An 18,287-nucleotide genomic window follows, 5' to 3' on the forward strand; every position below is an offset into this window, starting at 1 on the left:
TTTGTTTAGAGGTTTTCCTTAGAGCCAATAAAACAGGAGTCGCATCATGTGCTTTACTAGGCTGTCCGTTACAGGCCAAACACCAAACCATGTCCAAAAGTAATTTGTGGTTAAGCTAGTGTCAACTTCACAGATGAAAAATATGGCCAATACTCAGATTAAATACAGTCGATGACAATTTTGCAAACATTTTATAAAGTGCAGACTCACATAAAAGATGATGAGATGGACGAAAGCTTAACTAACCAGACCTGCATAACAAGCGTTGAAATATCTACTAAAGTGCTTCAACAGGATTCAAACATCTAGGGTTACCCGGGGAACGAGTATGCTGCTAACAACAACCAGTCCACTGAGCCATTGCAGACGTTAAGATGCAGGCTTCTGAGGTGAAAGTCCAACCAGAAGAGCAAACAGGACAGTTCTTCAAGTCCCGAGACCCTGACCGGCTTGTCATGATGTCAAAACAAGTAGAATTAATCCAGAAAATAAAGGAAAGTACAAACCATGCAAACACACCTCTATTTATAATGACATTCATGAAAGTAAAAAATAAACTATTGCTATATGGGTTAAATGGATAGGACGATACACTACCTGGGATAAACTGGTCAGTCTGGAGGCTGTAGCAAGAAACAGAGCCTCCTTGATCCTGACTAGGAACACAGCTACAACTGTCTAAGAACCCTGCTAGAACTGTCTCAGAACCCAGTCCTATAGAGACTGAGTCAGATCATTCCTATATAGACAGAGTTAGAACAGAGTCCTATACAGACAGAGATATTCCCAATAAGACCAGAATCCTCTGAAGATCTGAATCTGGGATGCTGCAGGAACCAGGGCCGTATGGAATGACATTTCCATATCTAGTCCGTCAACATGTTCTTTAACGAGGAAGTTTTTTATAGGACTTCAACAACGTTTGCGTGAGCCATCATTTACTAGCTGGCCAATAAAACACAAGATGTGAACTGAAGCATGTCAGACTGAGCTTGAGTATATCAGCCATCATCCCTGTGAGACTACCTACTGTTGGCTCCTGCACATCGGTCTGGCCTCCGGCATCCCAGAAATACTCAAGGGAAAAGGACCAATCAGCGCTCAGGGGAGGCAGGTCATGACCAATCAAGAAGCGCCACAGCCTGCCGGAAAAAAATATGGCAGCAACCAAAGGAGGTAGAAGAAGTCGATGGAGCAATCGACTTTTCTTTCTTTTCTTTTTTTCTTTCTTTTCCCCCCAAATAGACTGAATAGCAACGCTAAAAGATTAACAGAAATTAGCATGGAAGGCTTTCAGAGAGGATTTGGTTTTGCTTCCAAGAGCAGAGAGAGTATGAGCGTCTCTTGGTTGTCTTACGATTGGCTGTCGTTTCTTGAAAAACTTAAGGCTGTGCTCATTTGTCCAAATCCATTTCTACCCAGTCAAGGCCAGACTGAAAGTCATTGCGAACCGCAAACTTCAATACCGGGTTGGTCTCACAAGGCTAATGGGCCGTAGGATCCTACCCAGACAGACCAGGTCCCACTGGTGAGACTCCAGAGGATACAGGTAAAATAACGTGTGTGGCTACTACACTGAGCTGCAGCCTGACAGATGCAGCTGAGAACTGCAACAGACTCAAGCAGGCCTGCAACAATGTGGTGGAAATTAGGAAACTTGATTGTCTTTTTTCAGTAACATGAAGCGGAATCTGGTCGGCCCACAAACCCCCGCGCCCGAGCCTACTCATGGCGTGCCCAACGTTGGTGCTAAAAACTCACTTTTTTAGCCCTAAATCAGCATCCACTCACTGAGTGTTGTTTGTTCAATTAAATCGCTTATCCTGTTGCAATCAATTCACCATTTGCATAAAGTTAACCAAAATGTTACCTTTGTAGATTTAAATGCAAGATGGTGTTGCATCGGCCGGGATTCAAATTTTCTTGTGTCAACCCAGACCCAGAGATGCTGCTTTTCCACCATCAGTTGGACACACTCTGCACTTTGCGGTAGTACTATGCTTTAGAGGAGCTTCAGTTTTACATGATGGAAACTTTGTTCATGGTCCAAAACACTACAGTGCACTATAGTACAGTAAAGGTACAGAACAATAGAGTACAGTACAGTGTGGTACAGTACACTAGAGTACAATACAGTGTTGTAGAGTACAGTACACTAAAGTCTAGTACACTAAAGTACAGTGTGGTAGAGTATACTAGAGTACAGTACACTAGAGTACAGTACAGTGTGGTAGAGTACACTAGAGTACAGTACACTACTGAATCCTAGAGAACAGGTACAGTACACTAGATTACAGAACATTAGAGTACACTGGTGTATAATAGAGTGCATGTACAGTGCATTAAAGTCAAGGTCAGGTGCAGTCGATATATCCAAGCCAGTGGAAATGCAGCATCTAGGAATTTCTTGAAAATTGCAGTTACTTTAGCTACAACAAGCTACCACAAGGGAGTGACCAAATTCATGAGAAAAACTAAAATTAAAAGAACAAGCTCTACAAATGTCACCGTCTGTAAGCGTAACAGCATTTTCTTTTATTGCCGACGTCCTCAACCAAAAGATAATCTTTGTCACCGAGCAGAGTCTCAGGAGCCCCAGGTGTTAGCGTTGGTTCCCCAAGCTCTATCAAACCTTTCCCAGATCCTGTCAGCAGAACAAGGTACAGATGTTTTCAGCGTGTCCTAAACTATCTTTAGTTACAGCTTGACAGCTACAATAGCCAAACACGATATTGTCCGATGACATTAACCAGACACTATATCAGTTGAAGACCTGTGATTCTCTATTAATGTTGACAAACATGACGTATGGTCCATTGCATACCCTATACCCCCAACCCTGCCTAACCCTATTCCAAACTCAAATAAACACACACACACACACACACACTCATCTTTCTGCTGAAGCTGAGTATAGAGACCAGAATCTAAACAAGCTTAAAAAAGGTACAAAAGGGGGTTATATTGTGGAAGCTAGGTGTCAGTATGCATGGTTTCTAACTAGTACCCCTTCCAAACAGCTGCCTTGTCGTTATGTACACAGTCCACATCGTCACCCTTGCCTCCCTCCGTGGTCATCTTATCTCTGTGGTGATATCATCTCCATGGTGATCTCGTCCCCTTGGTGATCTCATCTCCGTGGTCCTCTCGTCTCCATGGTGATCCAGTTCTATAGTTCTACAGGACCTCCAGGTACAGACGGAGACAAAGCACAACCAATCCCAGCCTGCTCAGCCTGGCCAATCAGCGGACTCGCTAACACGTCAATCAGGGATCTTTAGCCATTCAGCTGACCCGTTCACTGACAGCAGTCCGAGAGTCCACGGGCTCGCTGCTTCCTGCTGGAGGCGGGCTTGACGTCTCCCTGGTGTCCAACGTGGGCGGAGCCTCTGCTCTCCCCTCCACCCCGACACCCTCCCGCCGCCCCTCCCAGCCTGAGGCCAGGCTGAGGGGGCGGGGCCGGGGGGCGGTCAGGCTGGCAGTCGGACACACCTGCTGGCTCGGTGCCTGCTGGTCACCTGGGCGCTGTGGGCGTGGCTGGGGGTGTGGCTGCAGCTGGGGGCGGGGCTGTAGCTGGGGGCGGAGCTGTGTTTGTTGAGGGATGACCTGGGGACGGGGCTGTAGCTGGGGGCGGGGCAGAAGTTGGGGGCGGGGCTGTGTTTGTTGTGGGTTAAGCTGGGGGCTGATCTGATGAGTCTGTGGGAGAGGCGGGGGCTGTCTGGACTGAGGTTGGTGTCTGGAGTGGATTGTTTTTGGTTGAGATCGGGGAGGGGAGGGGCTTGTGGGTGAGCTCTGTATGTGCAGCGGAGGTCTTGTGGGCTGGGTCTGGGGAACAGGGTGGGGCAGAGGTGTGACCTGTGTTGTGGGTGGGGTCTCAGACTGTGGTGAGGGTGGAGGTGGTTGGGGCGGCTGAGGTTTGTGTTTCGGTGGAGCAGGGCGGTGGTGGGAGGGGTGTTTGAGCGGAGTGCGATCCTTCCTCTTTTGACTCTCGGCTGCATTCTGCTTCTGGCCTGTAGGGGTCTGGCGCTCCTGGGGATGAACGACATCCCTCACAGGAAGCTGGTCCAACCGGCCGACAGGAAGCGGCTCTGACCGGCCGACAGGAAGTGGCTCTGAGCGGCCGACAGGAAGCTGTTCTGACCGGCCGACAGGAAGTGGCTGTGACCGGCCGACAGGAAGCTGCTCTGACCGGCCGACAGGAAGCTGCTCTGACCGGCCGACAGGAAGCGGCTGTGACCGGCCGACAGGAAGCGGCTGTGACCGGCCGACAGGAAGTGGCTGTGACCGGCCGACAGGAAGCGGCTCTGACCGACCGACAGGAAGCTGCTCTGACCGACCGACAGGAAGCGGCTCTGACCGGCCGACAGGAAGCGGCTCTGACCGACCGACAGGAAGCGGCTCTGACCGGCCGACAGGAAGTGGCTCTGACCGGCCGACTGGAAGTGGCTTTGAGGTGCTTGGGGCAGCACCATGGCCCAAGCCGCTAGGTGTCGTCGTAGCAACAGGCGCTGCCACCTTCTCAAAGTCCTCCATGGTCTCTCTGGTTTTGCGCTTCTTGATTGGCAGAGCCGTCTCCTGGACGACGGCTCTGGCCGCGCTCTCTTTGGCAGCCCTTCGCTTGGCCTCTGCAGCCAATATGGCCGCTGCAAAGTTTCCTGCTGAAGAGGCCCCGGGTCCAGTGGTTGCCGCGGGTAACGCTGATGTTGACGCACTGGCCGAGGCTGGCTTCCTGCCTCGCTTCTTCGGGGCCGTCTGGGGAGGCGCCACTTCCTGGTCCGACTTCCTCTTCCTTCCCGGACGCGACTTGGTGACCACCTATAAGGAGTAGAACATCACGCCCTGTCAGCCAATCAGCAGCCACAGCATCATGTACTTCGATGCTGTGGCTGTCATTTATCTGTTGGGCTTTTCCCTAGGTGTACGAAAGGTTGACAGACAGACAGGCAGACAGACAGAAAGACAGGCAGGTGGTACCATTAAGGCTGAAGTACTGGTGCTGGCCATTGACTCGGTCTTGTCAGAAGGCCTCTTGACGAGGAGCGTCCCTGGAGTTTTCTCCACAACTCTCTTCATGGCCACGCCCTCTGTTGAGCGCCGTGCCTTCCCGCTCCCTGAAGACACAGAGAGTACACTTATTGAGTGCTATAGTGTACACTTCTTATCGAGTATTATGGTGTACAATTATTATTGAGTGCTATAGTGTAGAGTCCTGCGCGGGACTGTTTTCTTCATCACGCTCCCGAATTTCTGACCATTACCGCGGCGCCCGCAAACGCAAATTTGTGTTACACTCCCGCCAGCTTTTTTGGGCTACATCCTGATCCCGCAGTTTTTTTTTTTAGCCGCCCGCGGCAAAGTTCAAACCGCTCACTCCTGCGAGATTTGCGTTGGCGGGACCCAATCCCAATGCAGCCCTCTACTAGCGCACACTTCTTATTGAGTATTATAGTGTACAATTATTATAGAATGCTGTAGTATACACTTCTTATAGAGTGCTATAGTGCACACTTCTTATAGAGTACTATAGTGTACACTTCTCATAGAGCATAGTAGTGTACCCTTCTTATAGAGTATTACAGTGAACACTTCTTATAGAGTGCAATATTGTACACTTCTTATAGAGTAATATATTGTACACTTCTTAAAGCGTGCTATAGTGTACACTTCTTACAGAGTGCTATAGTGTAGTGTGGGGTTGATTAGTTACCGGACTACTTGCGGAGTGCTACCAAAGAAGTAAATCCGAGGCAACAAATCTACTTTTCTAAAAAAATGTAAAATCCCAGCTGGAAGTCGGGGAAGACCCATGCAAGTGAACGGAGCGTTCCACAGCATTGAGAAGAGCTGTGTAATATATATATATATATATATATATATATATATATATTAGGGCTGGGTAGTGCCAGGTACCTCACAATTCAATTCAATTCTATTCTTTAGGTCTTGATTCGATTCGATTTCATATTGATCCAATTGCTTCGATATTGATTCAATAATACGTGCAGATGACAAAAATACCTAAATATTATTTTGAATCAACCATTTCAAAATGAATTAACCATTTCATTGTGCTTTAACTAGCAAAAAGGGAATACTCGATTTAAAAAAAAATCTGAATCGAGAACAAATAAATTGCAGTGCATTGATGAATCGATATTTTTGCCCAGCCCTAATATATATGTCAGTCAGTGGCGGCTGTTTTTTTTTAAACTGAGGGAGGAAGGACTGCTTGTTGGTTGCCATTGGCCTGCTTGCACTTTTAGTGGCGTATGGTGGCATAACTATGTGAGACTCAAGTTGTTTCAGGATGTTTTGATGAACTACAAAATAGCAGGGAGGGATAATTATGTGAATTGATACAAATCCACCAGTGGCAGCATTGTACTTTGAAAGCTGGTGGGCAGCATGTCTTGGGACTACAAGGGCAGAAGGAAAGGATGCAGAGCCAATTGGTCAAATCAGGCCGACTCTTTATTTGTAAAAGTTATTTATAAAAAAATAAAAATTAAATCATTGGGCCTATTTTTGGCCTCAATGACTGAAGCTATTGGATGTAATTTGGCTATGTTTATTTTCAGCTACAATTGTTTAAAGAAAAATGAAGACACAAAACCAAAAGTGATGCCATTTTAAATGCATCATGTTCTGAATTATCCACTAACATCCTTTCCACAATATCAACCAGAACGGTCAGAGTAACAAATAATTAAAAGAACAACAAGAACATTATTTCAGAACTACTTACATGGGCTGTAAGCCTAACATTGTTTGAGGAAAATGTGGATGCTAATGGGTGTTTCAGAATGTTGGTCATGGTGTTAAACCAATTAAGATTGAGGGACTTCTTTTATAGATCAAGTCAATCAATCTTCTGCAGCCCGGCCACGGGCAGCCATGGCCGGGCCCGGCTGCGGCCCGGCCACTTGCTCCGCAGCCCGGCCACTGGCTCCGCAGCCCGGCCGCGGGCAACGAAAACGCCAATATAAGCGAACAGAGCCGCACTGTACCACAACGACCACAGCCAGGGCACCTGCTTATTGGTTCATGGCACCGCCAGGGCTCAAGCCTATTCGTGAATAGACGTAGGCGGGATCCTGATCCCTCAGCTAGTCACACCCACTCAGAGGAGGACTTTCCTCCTCTCTCCCATTGAACCCCATGTTATTTACCGGCCGCCAAAACTTTCGGGGAAATTAATGGGAGTCCCTGGAGTCCCTGGAGGAGTCCCTTAAATAATTGTCAATAGGCGATAGGGGGTGCTAATATCCTTTTACCCAGGGAAACGAACATTACATATACAAAGGCATTAAAGTAGTCAATTTAATGAGCATTAATTCATTACAGTAGTCTGGACTACTACATTTTTTATTCTCATCAATGGTAAGGAGGATCTTCCTCCCTCTCCTCACTGGAGAAGTCTACACTGATATATACTGTATATATATATATATTAGTGCTGTCAGTTTAACGCGTTATTAACGGCGTTAACGCAAACCAATTTTAACGGCGTTAATTTTTTTATCGCACAATCAACACTCTTTTGGCTTGGCAAACGTAGCGCCGGACGGCGCTGCAAGGAACTTTTATAAACGCAATATTGTTAACGGCCCAACGGGAATTCTCCGAACTCTCCCGATTACCACTCCGCCACCGTGTGTGTGTGTGTGTGTGTGTGTGTGTGTGTGTGGGTGTGTGTGCGTGTGTGTGCAAGCGTTATTCGATAGCCTGGTAATGTGTAGGCCTACGTACGGTAGGAATATTCATACTGGATTAAATAATATCCCAGGTTGAATTCACTGCGGGACTCACTTCTTATATCAATCTTACCAAATATATTTTAGAACTGTCCTTCTCAACACTCTCTGATCTCACTAAAAGGCTGGCAGCACAAAATCAAGGGATATTTAGAAGTGATTAATCGTGAGTTAACTATGACATGACTAAATAACTGACGCGATTAAATATTTTAATCGCTTGACAGCACTAATATATATAAATATACACACACACACACACACACGTGTTGTCATGGCAACATTACCTTTGGGTCGTCCACGGCGACGGGGGGAGGGTTTGGCGGCCCGGGGCGTCTTGGTCGGGGGGCGTTTCTCACGGCGGGACGGGCTGCCCCTCCCTGTGACGGTGAAATCGAAGTCGTTGGGGTCGCTAGTGACGTCCCCCACTCTCTGGAAGTACGCCATCAGCTCCACCTTGGAGCGGAACGCCTTGCCCTCCGAACTACACACAACACACACTAATATCACATCAATATTCACCACAAACATCACAACACACACTAATATCACATCAATATTCACCACAAACATCACAACACACACTAATATCACATCAATATTCACCACAAACATCACAACACACACTAATATCACATCAATATTCACCACAAACATCACAACACACACTAATATCACATCTGAGTATTCACCACAAACATCACAACACACACTAATATCACATCAATATTCACCACAAACATCACAACACACACTAATATCACATCAATATTCACCACAAACATCACAACACACACTAATATCACATCAATATTCACCACAAACATCACAACACACACTAATATCACATCACTATTCACCACAAACATCCACTCCATACACAAACAAACTAAGAATTAAGTATTCAAGTTATATGGTTGGAATTGTCTGTCATAAATCAAACAATGGCTTTAATATGTACTAAAGCTTGGCAATCAAAATATTTCTAGTGGTGTTTCACGTTCTCATGTTTCTCGTGTTTGGATGCCTAATGACGTCTTTGAAATTGGGGGGGAGAGGCCAGACCCGATACCGGGTCATGTCGGGATGAAGAGGGATTGATAATTGGATAACCGATTTAGTTGTAGAAGGGCGCTGGTACTATTTTTTTTTAATGTTTTTTGTGTTTGCTTTGGTAATAAACAAAGCGAAAAAACAACAATTATTTTTCTGGAACCACTGGGTACAATCAGGGTACGATCGTGAGGATCAGCGATGATGAAATGGCCGAGGGTTGTCACAGACTGCCTCTTTTAAGGGCGTGGGCGTGGCTTACTTGATGAGGTAGACGTCGTACTTCCCGGCCGAGCGGCCGGACTTCCTCTGCTTGAGTTTGCGGGTCCAGCCGGCCGGCAGCGAGGGGTCCTCGTACAGCGGCCCCCTGTCCCGCATCACGGAGCGCCGCGGCCGGGGGTCTGCGGACCGGCTCGCCCCGGACTGGGACTCAGACGTCCCCGCCTCCGGCTCAGACACCTGCACCACAAACCAGTAAGTCTACACACCGCCCACTACACAACCTACAAAACACACACCCAGCCTGTCATGAGGCAGACTAAACACACACTCAGCCTACCCAACCCACACTCATTCTACACAACACACACTCAGTCTACAGAAAACACACTCAGTCTACACCACGCACACTCAGTCTACACAACACACACACTCAGTCTACACACCACGCACACTCAGTCTACACAACACACACTCGATCTACGCAACAAACATTCCGTTTACCCAAGTTAACACATTCAGTCTACACCACACACTCATTCTACACCACACACACTCCGTCTACACGTCACACACACTCAGTCTACACAACACGCACACACAGTCTAGTCTGAGATCTAGCTGCGTCTCTCCCTTCACTGGGTCTCACCTGGACCTTTGGCTCCGCCCCCTTCTGAGAATCGTCGCCTTCTGAGCTTCCTGTTGGCAGGTCGTCATGGCGACGCTCTTTGTGGCTCCGGTTGTCAGGTTCTTCCTCAGCAGCGCAGCCGGCGCTGAAACAAAGGTATTAGAAGTATTACAGTAGGTATTATGTACAACCAACAAACTACAATTTGTACCAACCTATAGTAAGCACCAACCACCTATAGTCAGTCAGTACTTACTTAAAGAGCCTTTTAGCTGGGGTAATGAGGCTTTCTAGCCTGTTAGCTCGGCTTTAGGGGCTATGTGGCCAACTAGCCTGTTAACTGGGGTTAGGGGCTATTTAGCCACCTAGCTTGTTAGCTGGGGGTTAGGGGGATATGGGACGAACTAGCCTGTTAGCTTAGGGGCCTATGTGGCTCATGATGAAAAACTAATTTGATCCTTTGTGGTAACGTCATTTCGGGCAAGGTATGACTCAGAGTGGCAAATGTTCAACACATGGTTTATTTCAACAGAGACACAAGGTAAACGAGTTCTGTGTTCTGGCGGTGGTTCATAAAGCATCTCCCGGACACGGGTAAGAATTCAGTTAGAAGTGGGCGGAATGGTTAAAAGGCCACGCCTACATGTTTTAATTTACCCAGGTAAACCTTTGGTCTGTCTTGGGTTTGGCGGAAATGGCAAAGAGGCCATGTTCATAGTGATTCACTTATCTACAAACTCATAAAACCTTATATGGTTCTGTCCACAATGTGGAGAAGAAACCATTCATATCTGGGGATAGCTTGGAACATGTCATCAGAAGAAGCATAGACTCAAATAATTTACATCACTAACAAGCATATTAGCTGAGGATAGGGTCTTTGTGGCAAATTAGCCAGTTAGCTTGAGTTTGGGGACTGTGGCAATTAGCCTTTTAGCTGGGGCTAGGAGGCTATATGGCTAACTGCCTTGTAAGATGGGGTTATGTGGCTCACTAGCATGTTAGCTGTGCTAAGGAGGCTATGTGGCTAACTAAACTATTATCTGGGGTAAGGGGGCTATACGGCTAACTAGCCTGTTAACTGGGGTTAGGGGACAATGTGTCCAACTAACCTGCTAGCCTCGTTAGGGGACTATGTGGCTAACTAGCCTGGTGGCTGGGGTTAAGGGTGCAGGATGCGGGTAAAAGAGGGGAGGGGAACAACAACAGAGCATTTGCTCTGTGTTGACAGGAGCTTAACTCCGCGCTGGGTCATGTTACACGGAGTCCCACTTCCGACGGAGTCTGGACCAACAACCACCCACACCAACAGACACGGGGACCAGGTTGTGAGGGCGAACTGACCCACAGTTTGATAAAAGCACAAGCAGGACTTCGCAGTAACTTGGTGACGTATTCCCAGTCTGCCTCAGTAGCACCGCACGGCGGGACACGCCGGGATACACATCAACGCACTTTACTCAATTCACAAATACGAAACAGAAATGTTCACCCCCTTTAAGGAGCGCGGTGTCTTATTAAGTAATAATTTTGGATTTTGATGTAAAATGCCACTTACAGTCTCTCCTCTCCATGCTCAACGGCGGCCATTTTTATTTAAATAAATATATTAATATAAAAAAACCAAAACATCTCCGGTACACCGAGGCCACGCCCCCTCTGCTTCAGTACCCATCGCCGTTAGATGAAAACAACGCGAGATCTCTAGAACCTCAGTATCGAGAGACGTATCAACGCGAGATGTCCATAGAAAGGAAGATGCGTCTGAAGTTTGGATGATTAGAAGTTGTAAACGAAAAATAGGTTAGTCAGATTGATTCTTAATGTTGGGCGGGGTTACAGGCAAAAATATGTGGGCCTGTCGTAAAGAGCGAGGAACGAGTAAGAAATACAGTCGCTTTGTTTATAAATTCTCGAGTGGGAACCTTTATCTATAGCAGTAAAGCCTAAAGCGAATTATTTCATTTTAATATCAATATAATATTAAGATGAAATCAAAATGAACATTTCTGAATAGTACCCGATCGGGTAAATCCAGCAGTTTTATATTCCAGGCCGATTAAAGAGTCTGACACCGCCCCTTTGAACACAGAGCCAATCAAAACCGTGACCTATCCAGGTGTTCCAGATGAAAGGTCATAGGTCCAGACCCCTGATGACGCCAGAGCCGCAACATGTGGTCCCGTGTGGTGCTCTACCTGATGCTGCTGCACGCTGCCTCCGTCTGCTCTCCCGGTTCATACGGGACCGACAGCTTGGCGGAGAAGGGTCAAGCGGAGCTCTTTCACGTCCGCAGACTCGCGAACCAACCGCGCTACGGAAAATGCTGGGCTCGTGCACTGGTGGACATCGAGGCATCCTGCCGCGAGTTGACGGAGGAGCGGCAGAGCAGGATGGCACTGAAGTTCACCCACTGTCACCTGCACAGGTACAAGCACGCACCCGCACGCACGCACACACCAGTCAATGTATATATTATAGATGTGTTGCCATACTTATATTTAACTTCATGGGAGATCTTTACTAAGCTTCACCTAATGCTCTGACCTTGATCTGACTCTGTAATCGAAACAGTCTGCAACTTAGATGAAGAAATATAATAACATGAAGTGTACGTTTAACTCCACAGAGGACTTATGATGACTGAAGGTCTCAAGTTGTTTCTTGACGAGTAAATGTATTAAAGTCGACTACATGATACTTTTATCTCGTTTGTCTCGCAGGTCCGGCCGTGAGTTCCCAGCATGCCCAGAGGGGGCAGAGCTCAGCGAGTGTACCGCCGACATGGACGCCGTGGCGTTCAACGCCTTCACAGAGTTCTTCACACATACGCTCTCCATCTGTCACTTCCTGCAGTCTGAGGCCTGGCAGCTCAGAGCCGAGACCAGCATGCACAGGTAGGCCCAGTAGGTGTACCAGTAGGTCTACCACCATGCACTGGTAGAACCAGTAGGTCTACCACTATGCACAGGTAGAACCAGTAGGTCTACTGTGTGTGTGTGTGTGTGTGTGTGTGTGTGTGTGTGTGTGTGTGTGTGTGTGTGTGTGTGTGTGTGTGTGTGTGTGTGTGTGTGTGTGTGTGTGTAGCCTGACGGAGGCGTCGGCCAGCGTTGCCGAGCAGCTGAGCTCCACAAGGCTGCTAACTGAGGACCTGTTGGAGGCCCAGAGCTCCGCCCTGCTGGCCCAGGACCAGATCCTCCTCAACGGACAGGAGCTGCAGCACACCATCAGAGAGTCCTCACAGGGTACTTACCCTCTCACTCACTCACTGACTCAGAGAGTCCTCACAGGGTACTCACCCTCTCACTCACTCACCGACTCAGAGTCCTCACAGGGTACTCACCCTCTCACTCACTCACTGACTCAGAGAGTCCTCACAGGGTACTCACCCTCTCACTCACTCACTGACTCAGAGAGTCCTCACAGGGTACTCACCCTCTCACTCACTCACTGACTCAGAGAGTCCTCACAGGGTACTCACCCTCTCACTCACTCACTCAGAGAGTCCTCACAGGGTACTCACCCTCTCACTCACTCACTCACCGACTCAGAGTCCTCACAGGGTAGTCACCCTCTCACTCACTCACTCAGAGAGTCCTCACAGGGTACTCACCCTCTCACTCACTCACTCACCGACTCAGAGAGTCCTCACAGGGTAGTCACCCTCTCACTCACTCACTCACCGACTCAGAGAGTCCTCACAGGGTACTCACCCTCTCACTGACAGGGTACTCACCCTCTCACTCACTCACTGACACAGAGAGTCCTCACAGGGTACTCACCCTCTCACTCACTCACCCTCTCACTGACAGGGTACTCACCCTCTCACTGACGGAGTACTCACCCAATTGCAGTTACCATGTTAAAGATACTTCTGATATTCTACGATGGCCGTAATAAATGGGTTTACTAACGGGTCTTCTGAATCATGCGGTGCGTAGGGGTGAGGGAGCTGTTCTCCCAGGTGACGGACTCCTCCAGGGAGCAGCAGGTGGTCCTGTCGGAGCTCTTCCACCGGATCTCCTTCCTGCAGAGCTTCGTGCTCCTGGAGGCCCACACCCTGAGCTCCGGCCTCTACAACGCGGCCGGCCTCTGCACCGCCTTCCTCCTCACCTGCACCCCCCACACTGCCCGCTCTAGGTACCCTGCTCCTCCTCTTGTCGACCCTGCTGCTCTTCCTCCTCCTCCTCCTCCTCCTCCTCCTACCTCTCCTCATCTCCTCCTCCCTACTTATGTGTGTAGGTTGGTGTTACTAGGCTTGGTGTGTGTTAATGTGTGCCTGGAGCGACTCATCTACCAGTATGTCATGGACTCGAGCAACCCTGCTTACCCACACATGGTTAGTACTACTATTACTAGTACCAACTCCTAGTACTACTACCCACACACACATGGTTAGTACTACTATTACTAGTACCAACTCCTAATACTACTACCCACACACACTTGGTTAGTACTACTATTACTAGTACCAACTCCTAGTACTATTACCCACACACACATGGTTAGTACTACTATTACTAGTACCAACTCCTAATACTACTACCCACACACACTTGGTTAGTACTACTATTACTAGTACCAACTCCTAGTACTATTACCCACACACACATGGTTAGTACTACTATTACTGGTACCAACTCCTAGTACTATTACCCACACACACATGGTTAGTACTACTATTACTAGTACCAACTCCTAATACTACTACCCACACACACTTGGTTAGTACTACTATTACTGGTACCAACTCCTAGTACTACTATCCACACACGCATGGTTAGTACTACTATTACTGGTACCAACTCCTAGTACTACTATCCACACACGCATGGTTAGTACTACTATTACTGGTACCAACTCCTACCCACACACACTTGGTTAGTACTACTATTACTGGTACCAACTCCTAGTACTACTACCCACACACACATGGTTAGTACTACTATTACTGGTACCAACTCCTAGTACTACTACCCACACACACTTGGTTAGTACTACTATTACTGGTACCAACTCCTAGTACTACTACCCACACACACATGGTTAGTACTACTATTACTGGTACCAACTCCTAGTACTACTACCCACACACACACATGGTTAGTACTTCTACTATCTAGTACTACAGCTAGCCTACACTCACTTACTCACCCGCTTACTCACTCACACTATGGTTGTAATACTATGTCCCTAGTGCAGGAGCTGATGACCCAGTATGGTGTTTTGGTTGTACTTGTACTATGTTTCTACTCTAGGAGCTGGTGACCCAGTAGTAGTAGTGTAGTGTAGTAGTGATGCTATGCTAACACTACAGGAGCTGATGACCCATTAGTAGTAGTAGTGTAGTGGGGATGCTATGCTAACGCAACAGGAGCTGTTGACCCTGTAGCAGTACTGTAGTTATGCTAATGCTACATACAGGGGCTGGTGACCCAGGAGTAGTACTGTAGTGATGCTATGCTAATGCTACATACAGGAACTGGTGACCCGGTAGTAGTACTGTAGCAGTACTGTAGTGATGCTATGCTAATGCTACATACAGGGGCTGGTGACCCAGGAGTAGTACTGTAGCAGTACTGTAGTGATGCTATGCTAATGCTACATACAGGGGCTGGTGACCCAGGAGTAGTACTGTAGCAGTACTGTAGTGATGCTATGCTAATGCTACATACAGGAGCTGGTGACCCGGTAGTCGTACTGTAGCAGTACTGTAGTGATGCTATGCTAATGCTACATACAGGAGCTGGTGACCCGGGAGTCGTACTGTAGCAGTACTGTAGTGATGCTATGCTAATGCTACATACAGGAGCTGGTGACCCAGGAGTAGTACTGTAGCAGTACTGTTGTGATGCTATGCTAATGCTACATACAGGAGCTGGTGACCCGGTAGTCGTACTGTAGCAGTACTGTAGTGATGCTATGCTAATGCTACATACAGGAGCTGGTGACCCAGGAGTAGTACTGTAGCAGTACTGTAGTGATGCTATGCTAATGCTACATACAGGAGCTGGTGACCCAGTACGTGGCGGTCCTCCGGAGGATCATGGGGACTCTGGGAGTCCTGATCCTGGTGCTGGCAGCCCTGCGTTACAGAGACCCGACCCAGGACAGCCTGCTGGTCCTGGCCCAGCTCAGAGACACCCAGCACAGCCTGCAGCTGGCCCTCACACACACAGGTACCTGTCTGACTGCCCTCACACACACAGGTACCTGTCTGACTGCCCTCACACACACGGGTACCTGTCTGACTGCCCTCACACACACACAGGTACCTGTCTGACTGCCCTCACACACACACAGGTACCTGTCTGACTGCACTCACACACACAGGTACCTGTCTGACTGCCCTCACACACACAGGTACCTGTCTGACTGCCCTCACACACACGGGTACCTGTCTGACTGCCCTCACACACACACAGGTACCTGTCTGACTGCAGTCACACACACAGGTACCAGTCTGACTGCCCTCACATACGGGTAGCTGTCAATCTGCACTCACACAGGTGTCAGTCTGACTCCACTCACACAGTGGTCTGTCTGTCTGTCTGTCTGTCTGTCTGTCTGTCTGTCTGTCTGTCTGTCTGCAGAAGAGTTGTGTGTGTCAGCAGAGCGCAGGAGGAGCAGAAGTGGGGAGGAAGACATGTGGAGGAGAAAGGAGGTTTTACATACTCTACCTCGCCCATGTTACCACGACGACCAGATCAACGTACTACTCTCATGTTGTTACCACGGCGACCAGATCAAGACACTATTCTCATGTTGCTACCACGGCGACCAGATCAACACACTGTTCTCATGTTGTTACCATGACGGCCAGATCAACACACTGTTCTCATGTTGTTACCATGAAGACTAGATCAACAAACTATTCTCATGTGGTTGCCATGACGGCCAGATCAACACACTATTCTCATGTTGTTACAGGACAACTAGATCAACACACTTTTCTCATGTTAAACCTTTCTTACCCTTAGAGACGACGAGAGTCTCGTCGTCAGGAACACGTACTCCGTCCTCCGACCAACTCCGACCTGTCTCACCGCTCAGAGAAAGGTAACTTGGCATCAGATTTAATTGGACATAATAACCTGTCTCACCACTCAGAGAGGGGCCTTCATGTCTCACCTCTCAGGTGTGTGTGTGTGTGTGTGTTTTTGTTTTTACAGGTCCTTTGGACACATCAACAGAAAGCTCCCAGAATACTTTGCTGTTACTGGATGCCCCTCCTCCTAGACGTACACGCTCCCAGCGATATACTAGACCCGCCCCTCTAACTATTTGTCCCGCCCCCGAAGTGTACAGCATCCTGGTTGAGGAGGGACAGGTGTGTCTTTGTTTGTTCACATGGTGTGTGTGTGTACGTGTGTACTTTAAACTAGGATTCACATACTGATTATTATTAATATAAGGATACTTTAAACTACGATATACATACTGATTTCTAGGCATGTGTGTATTTGGGGTTTCATGTTTGACTACCAAGACTGTGTCTGAAATTGTGTTGAGATGTTAACATTGTCTCACTCTTTCTCTCTCTCTCTCTCTCTCTCTCCTCCCCTCCATGTTCCATCCACCGTTGTACTGGTCATACTGTTCCTCTTCCTCAACGCCACCATGACCCCTGAATGATGTCTCAGCCTCGGTACCGTCTGAGAAGCAGACTTTCAGAGACGCACAACACCACACACAATCCCAAACAATAACAAACACACAGATGCGCAGATACACATTCACACACAATAACAGAGCCTCACATTCAAAAACACACACACACACACACACAATAACACAGACACAATAACACAGACACAATAACACAGACGCACACACACACACACACACACACACACACACACACACACACACACACACAATAACACAGACACAGACACACAATAACAATAACACAGACACAGACACACAATAACACAGACACAGACACACACACACCCACAAGCATAGTTTGACTTAAGAGTCATTTTAATTGAATAAAAGTTTTGTGATCGTAGTGTTGTCTTAATATGTCACATCCACCTCCTGGCACATTTTGCTGCTCGGTGCTAGCACGCCTTACTGAAGCTGGGCTCACCCCCATCGGACCCCCTCCAGCCTGCAAAGACCTGAAACCCCACACTCAAACTACAGAATCACCAGTACCTCACCTGACCCACTCAACTACACAATCACCAGCACTTCAGCTGACCCCACAGTACTCAACTACACAATCACCAGCACTTCAGCTGACCCCACTCAAATACAGAATCACCAGTACTTCACCTGACCCCACACTCAACTACAGAATCACCAATACTTCAATCATTCAGGGACTGAAGTGGGAACCAGGTAAGTTATATAAGTGATAGGGTTAGTTACTAGATGAACCAGGCGAGTTAAAGCAGTGGGTATGGGAGTAGCTATTAAATAATATTCTCTATATTAATGTTATGTTATATTCTGCTGGTATTTGATTTATATATATTTTTACAACCAGATGTTGATAAAATACAAACGCACCACTGGTTGTACTGGGGAGCTCCAGTAGAAGACAGTGGTTGTCCCACAATGCATTGCGTGCAGGAGCCGCGAGTATGAAAATGCGGCTCGACGGTGTGTGTATGTGTGTGGTG

General features: G+C 47.8%; 2 protein-coding genes across 12 annotated transcripts; one reads left to right on the forward strand and one right to left on the reverse strand.

Moving 5' to 3' along the window:
* Window positions 1-2,504: 2,504 nt before the first annotated feature.
* Window positions 2,505-11,328, reverse strand: mecp2 (methyl CpG binding protein 2). 2 transcript variants are annotated; one of them, XM_060058001.1, is made up of 6 exons: window positions 11,213-11,328; window positions 9,676-9,799; window positions 9,070-9,266; window positions 8,042-8,238; window positions 4,975-5,111; window positions 2,505-4,815 (listed from the first exon to the last, which is right to left on the reverse strand). In XM_060058001.1, exons 1-6 carry the CDS (start codon window positions 11,242-11,244, stop codon window positions 3,286-3,288), a joined length of 2,217 nt encoding a protein of 738 aa, XP_059913984.1. In that variant the 5' UTR covers window positions 11,245-11,328; the 3' UTR covers window positions 2,505-3,285. The 2 variants fall into 2 exon arrangements, with proteins under 2 accessions (XP_059913984.1, XP_059913992.1); XM_060058009.1 differs by lacking the exons at window positions 9,676-9,799; window positions 11,213-11,328 and having other exon boundaries at window positions 8,042-8,254; window positions 9,070-9,207.
* Window positions 11,312-17,668, forward strand: LOC132462614 (uncharacterized). 10 transcript variants are annotated; one of them, XM_060058239.1, is made up of 11 exons: window positions 11,312-11,535; window positions 11,747-12,082; window positions 12,378-12,551; window positions 12,742-12,899; window positions 13,596-13,794; window positions 13,897-13,993; window positions 15,662-15,833; window positions 16,248-16,366; window positions 16,635-16,713; window positions 16,827-16,984; window positions 17,298-17,668. In XM_060058239.1, the coding sequence occupies exons 2-11, from the start codon at window positions 11,829-11,831 to the stop codon at window positions 17,361-17,363; spliced, it is 1,476 nt and encodes a 491-aa protein (XP_059914222.1). In that variant the 5' UTR covers window positions 11,312-11,535; window positions 11,747-11,828; the 3' UTR covers window positions 17,364-17,668. The 10 variants fall into 10 exon arrangements, with proteins under 10 accessions (XP_059914222.1, XP_059914229.1, XP_059914233.1 ...); XM_060058246.1 differs by having other exon boundaries at window positions 11,774-12,082; XM_060058250.1 differs by having other exon boundaries at window positions 11,312-12,082; window positions 16,848-16,984.
* The last annotated feature ends 619 nt before the right edge of the window (window positions 17,669-18,287 follow it).

The sequence above is a fragment of the Gadus macrocephalus genome, chromosome 1 (genome assembly GCF_031168955.1).
Source record: "Gadus macrocephalus chromosome 1, ASM3116895v1".
In the NCBI taxonomy this organism is placed as follows: domain Eukaryota; kingdom Metazoa; phylum Chordata; class Actinopteri; order Gadiformes; family Gadidae; genus Gadus; species Gadus macrocephalus.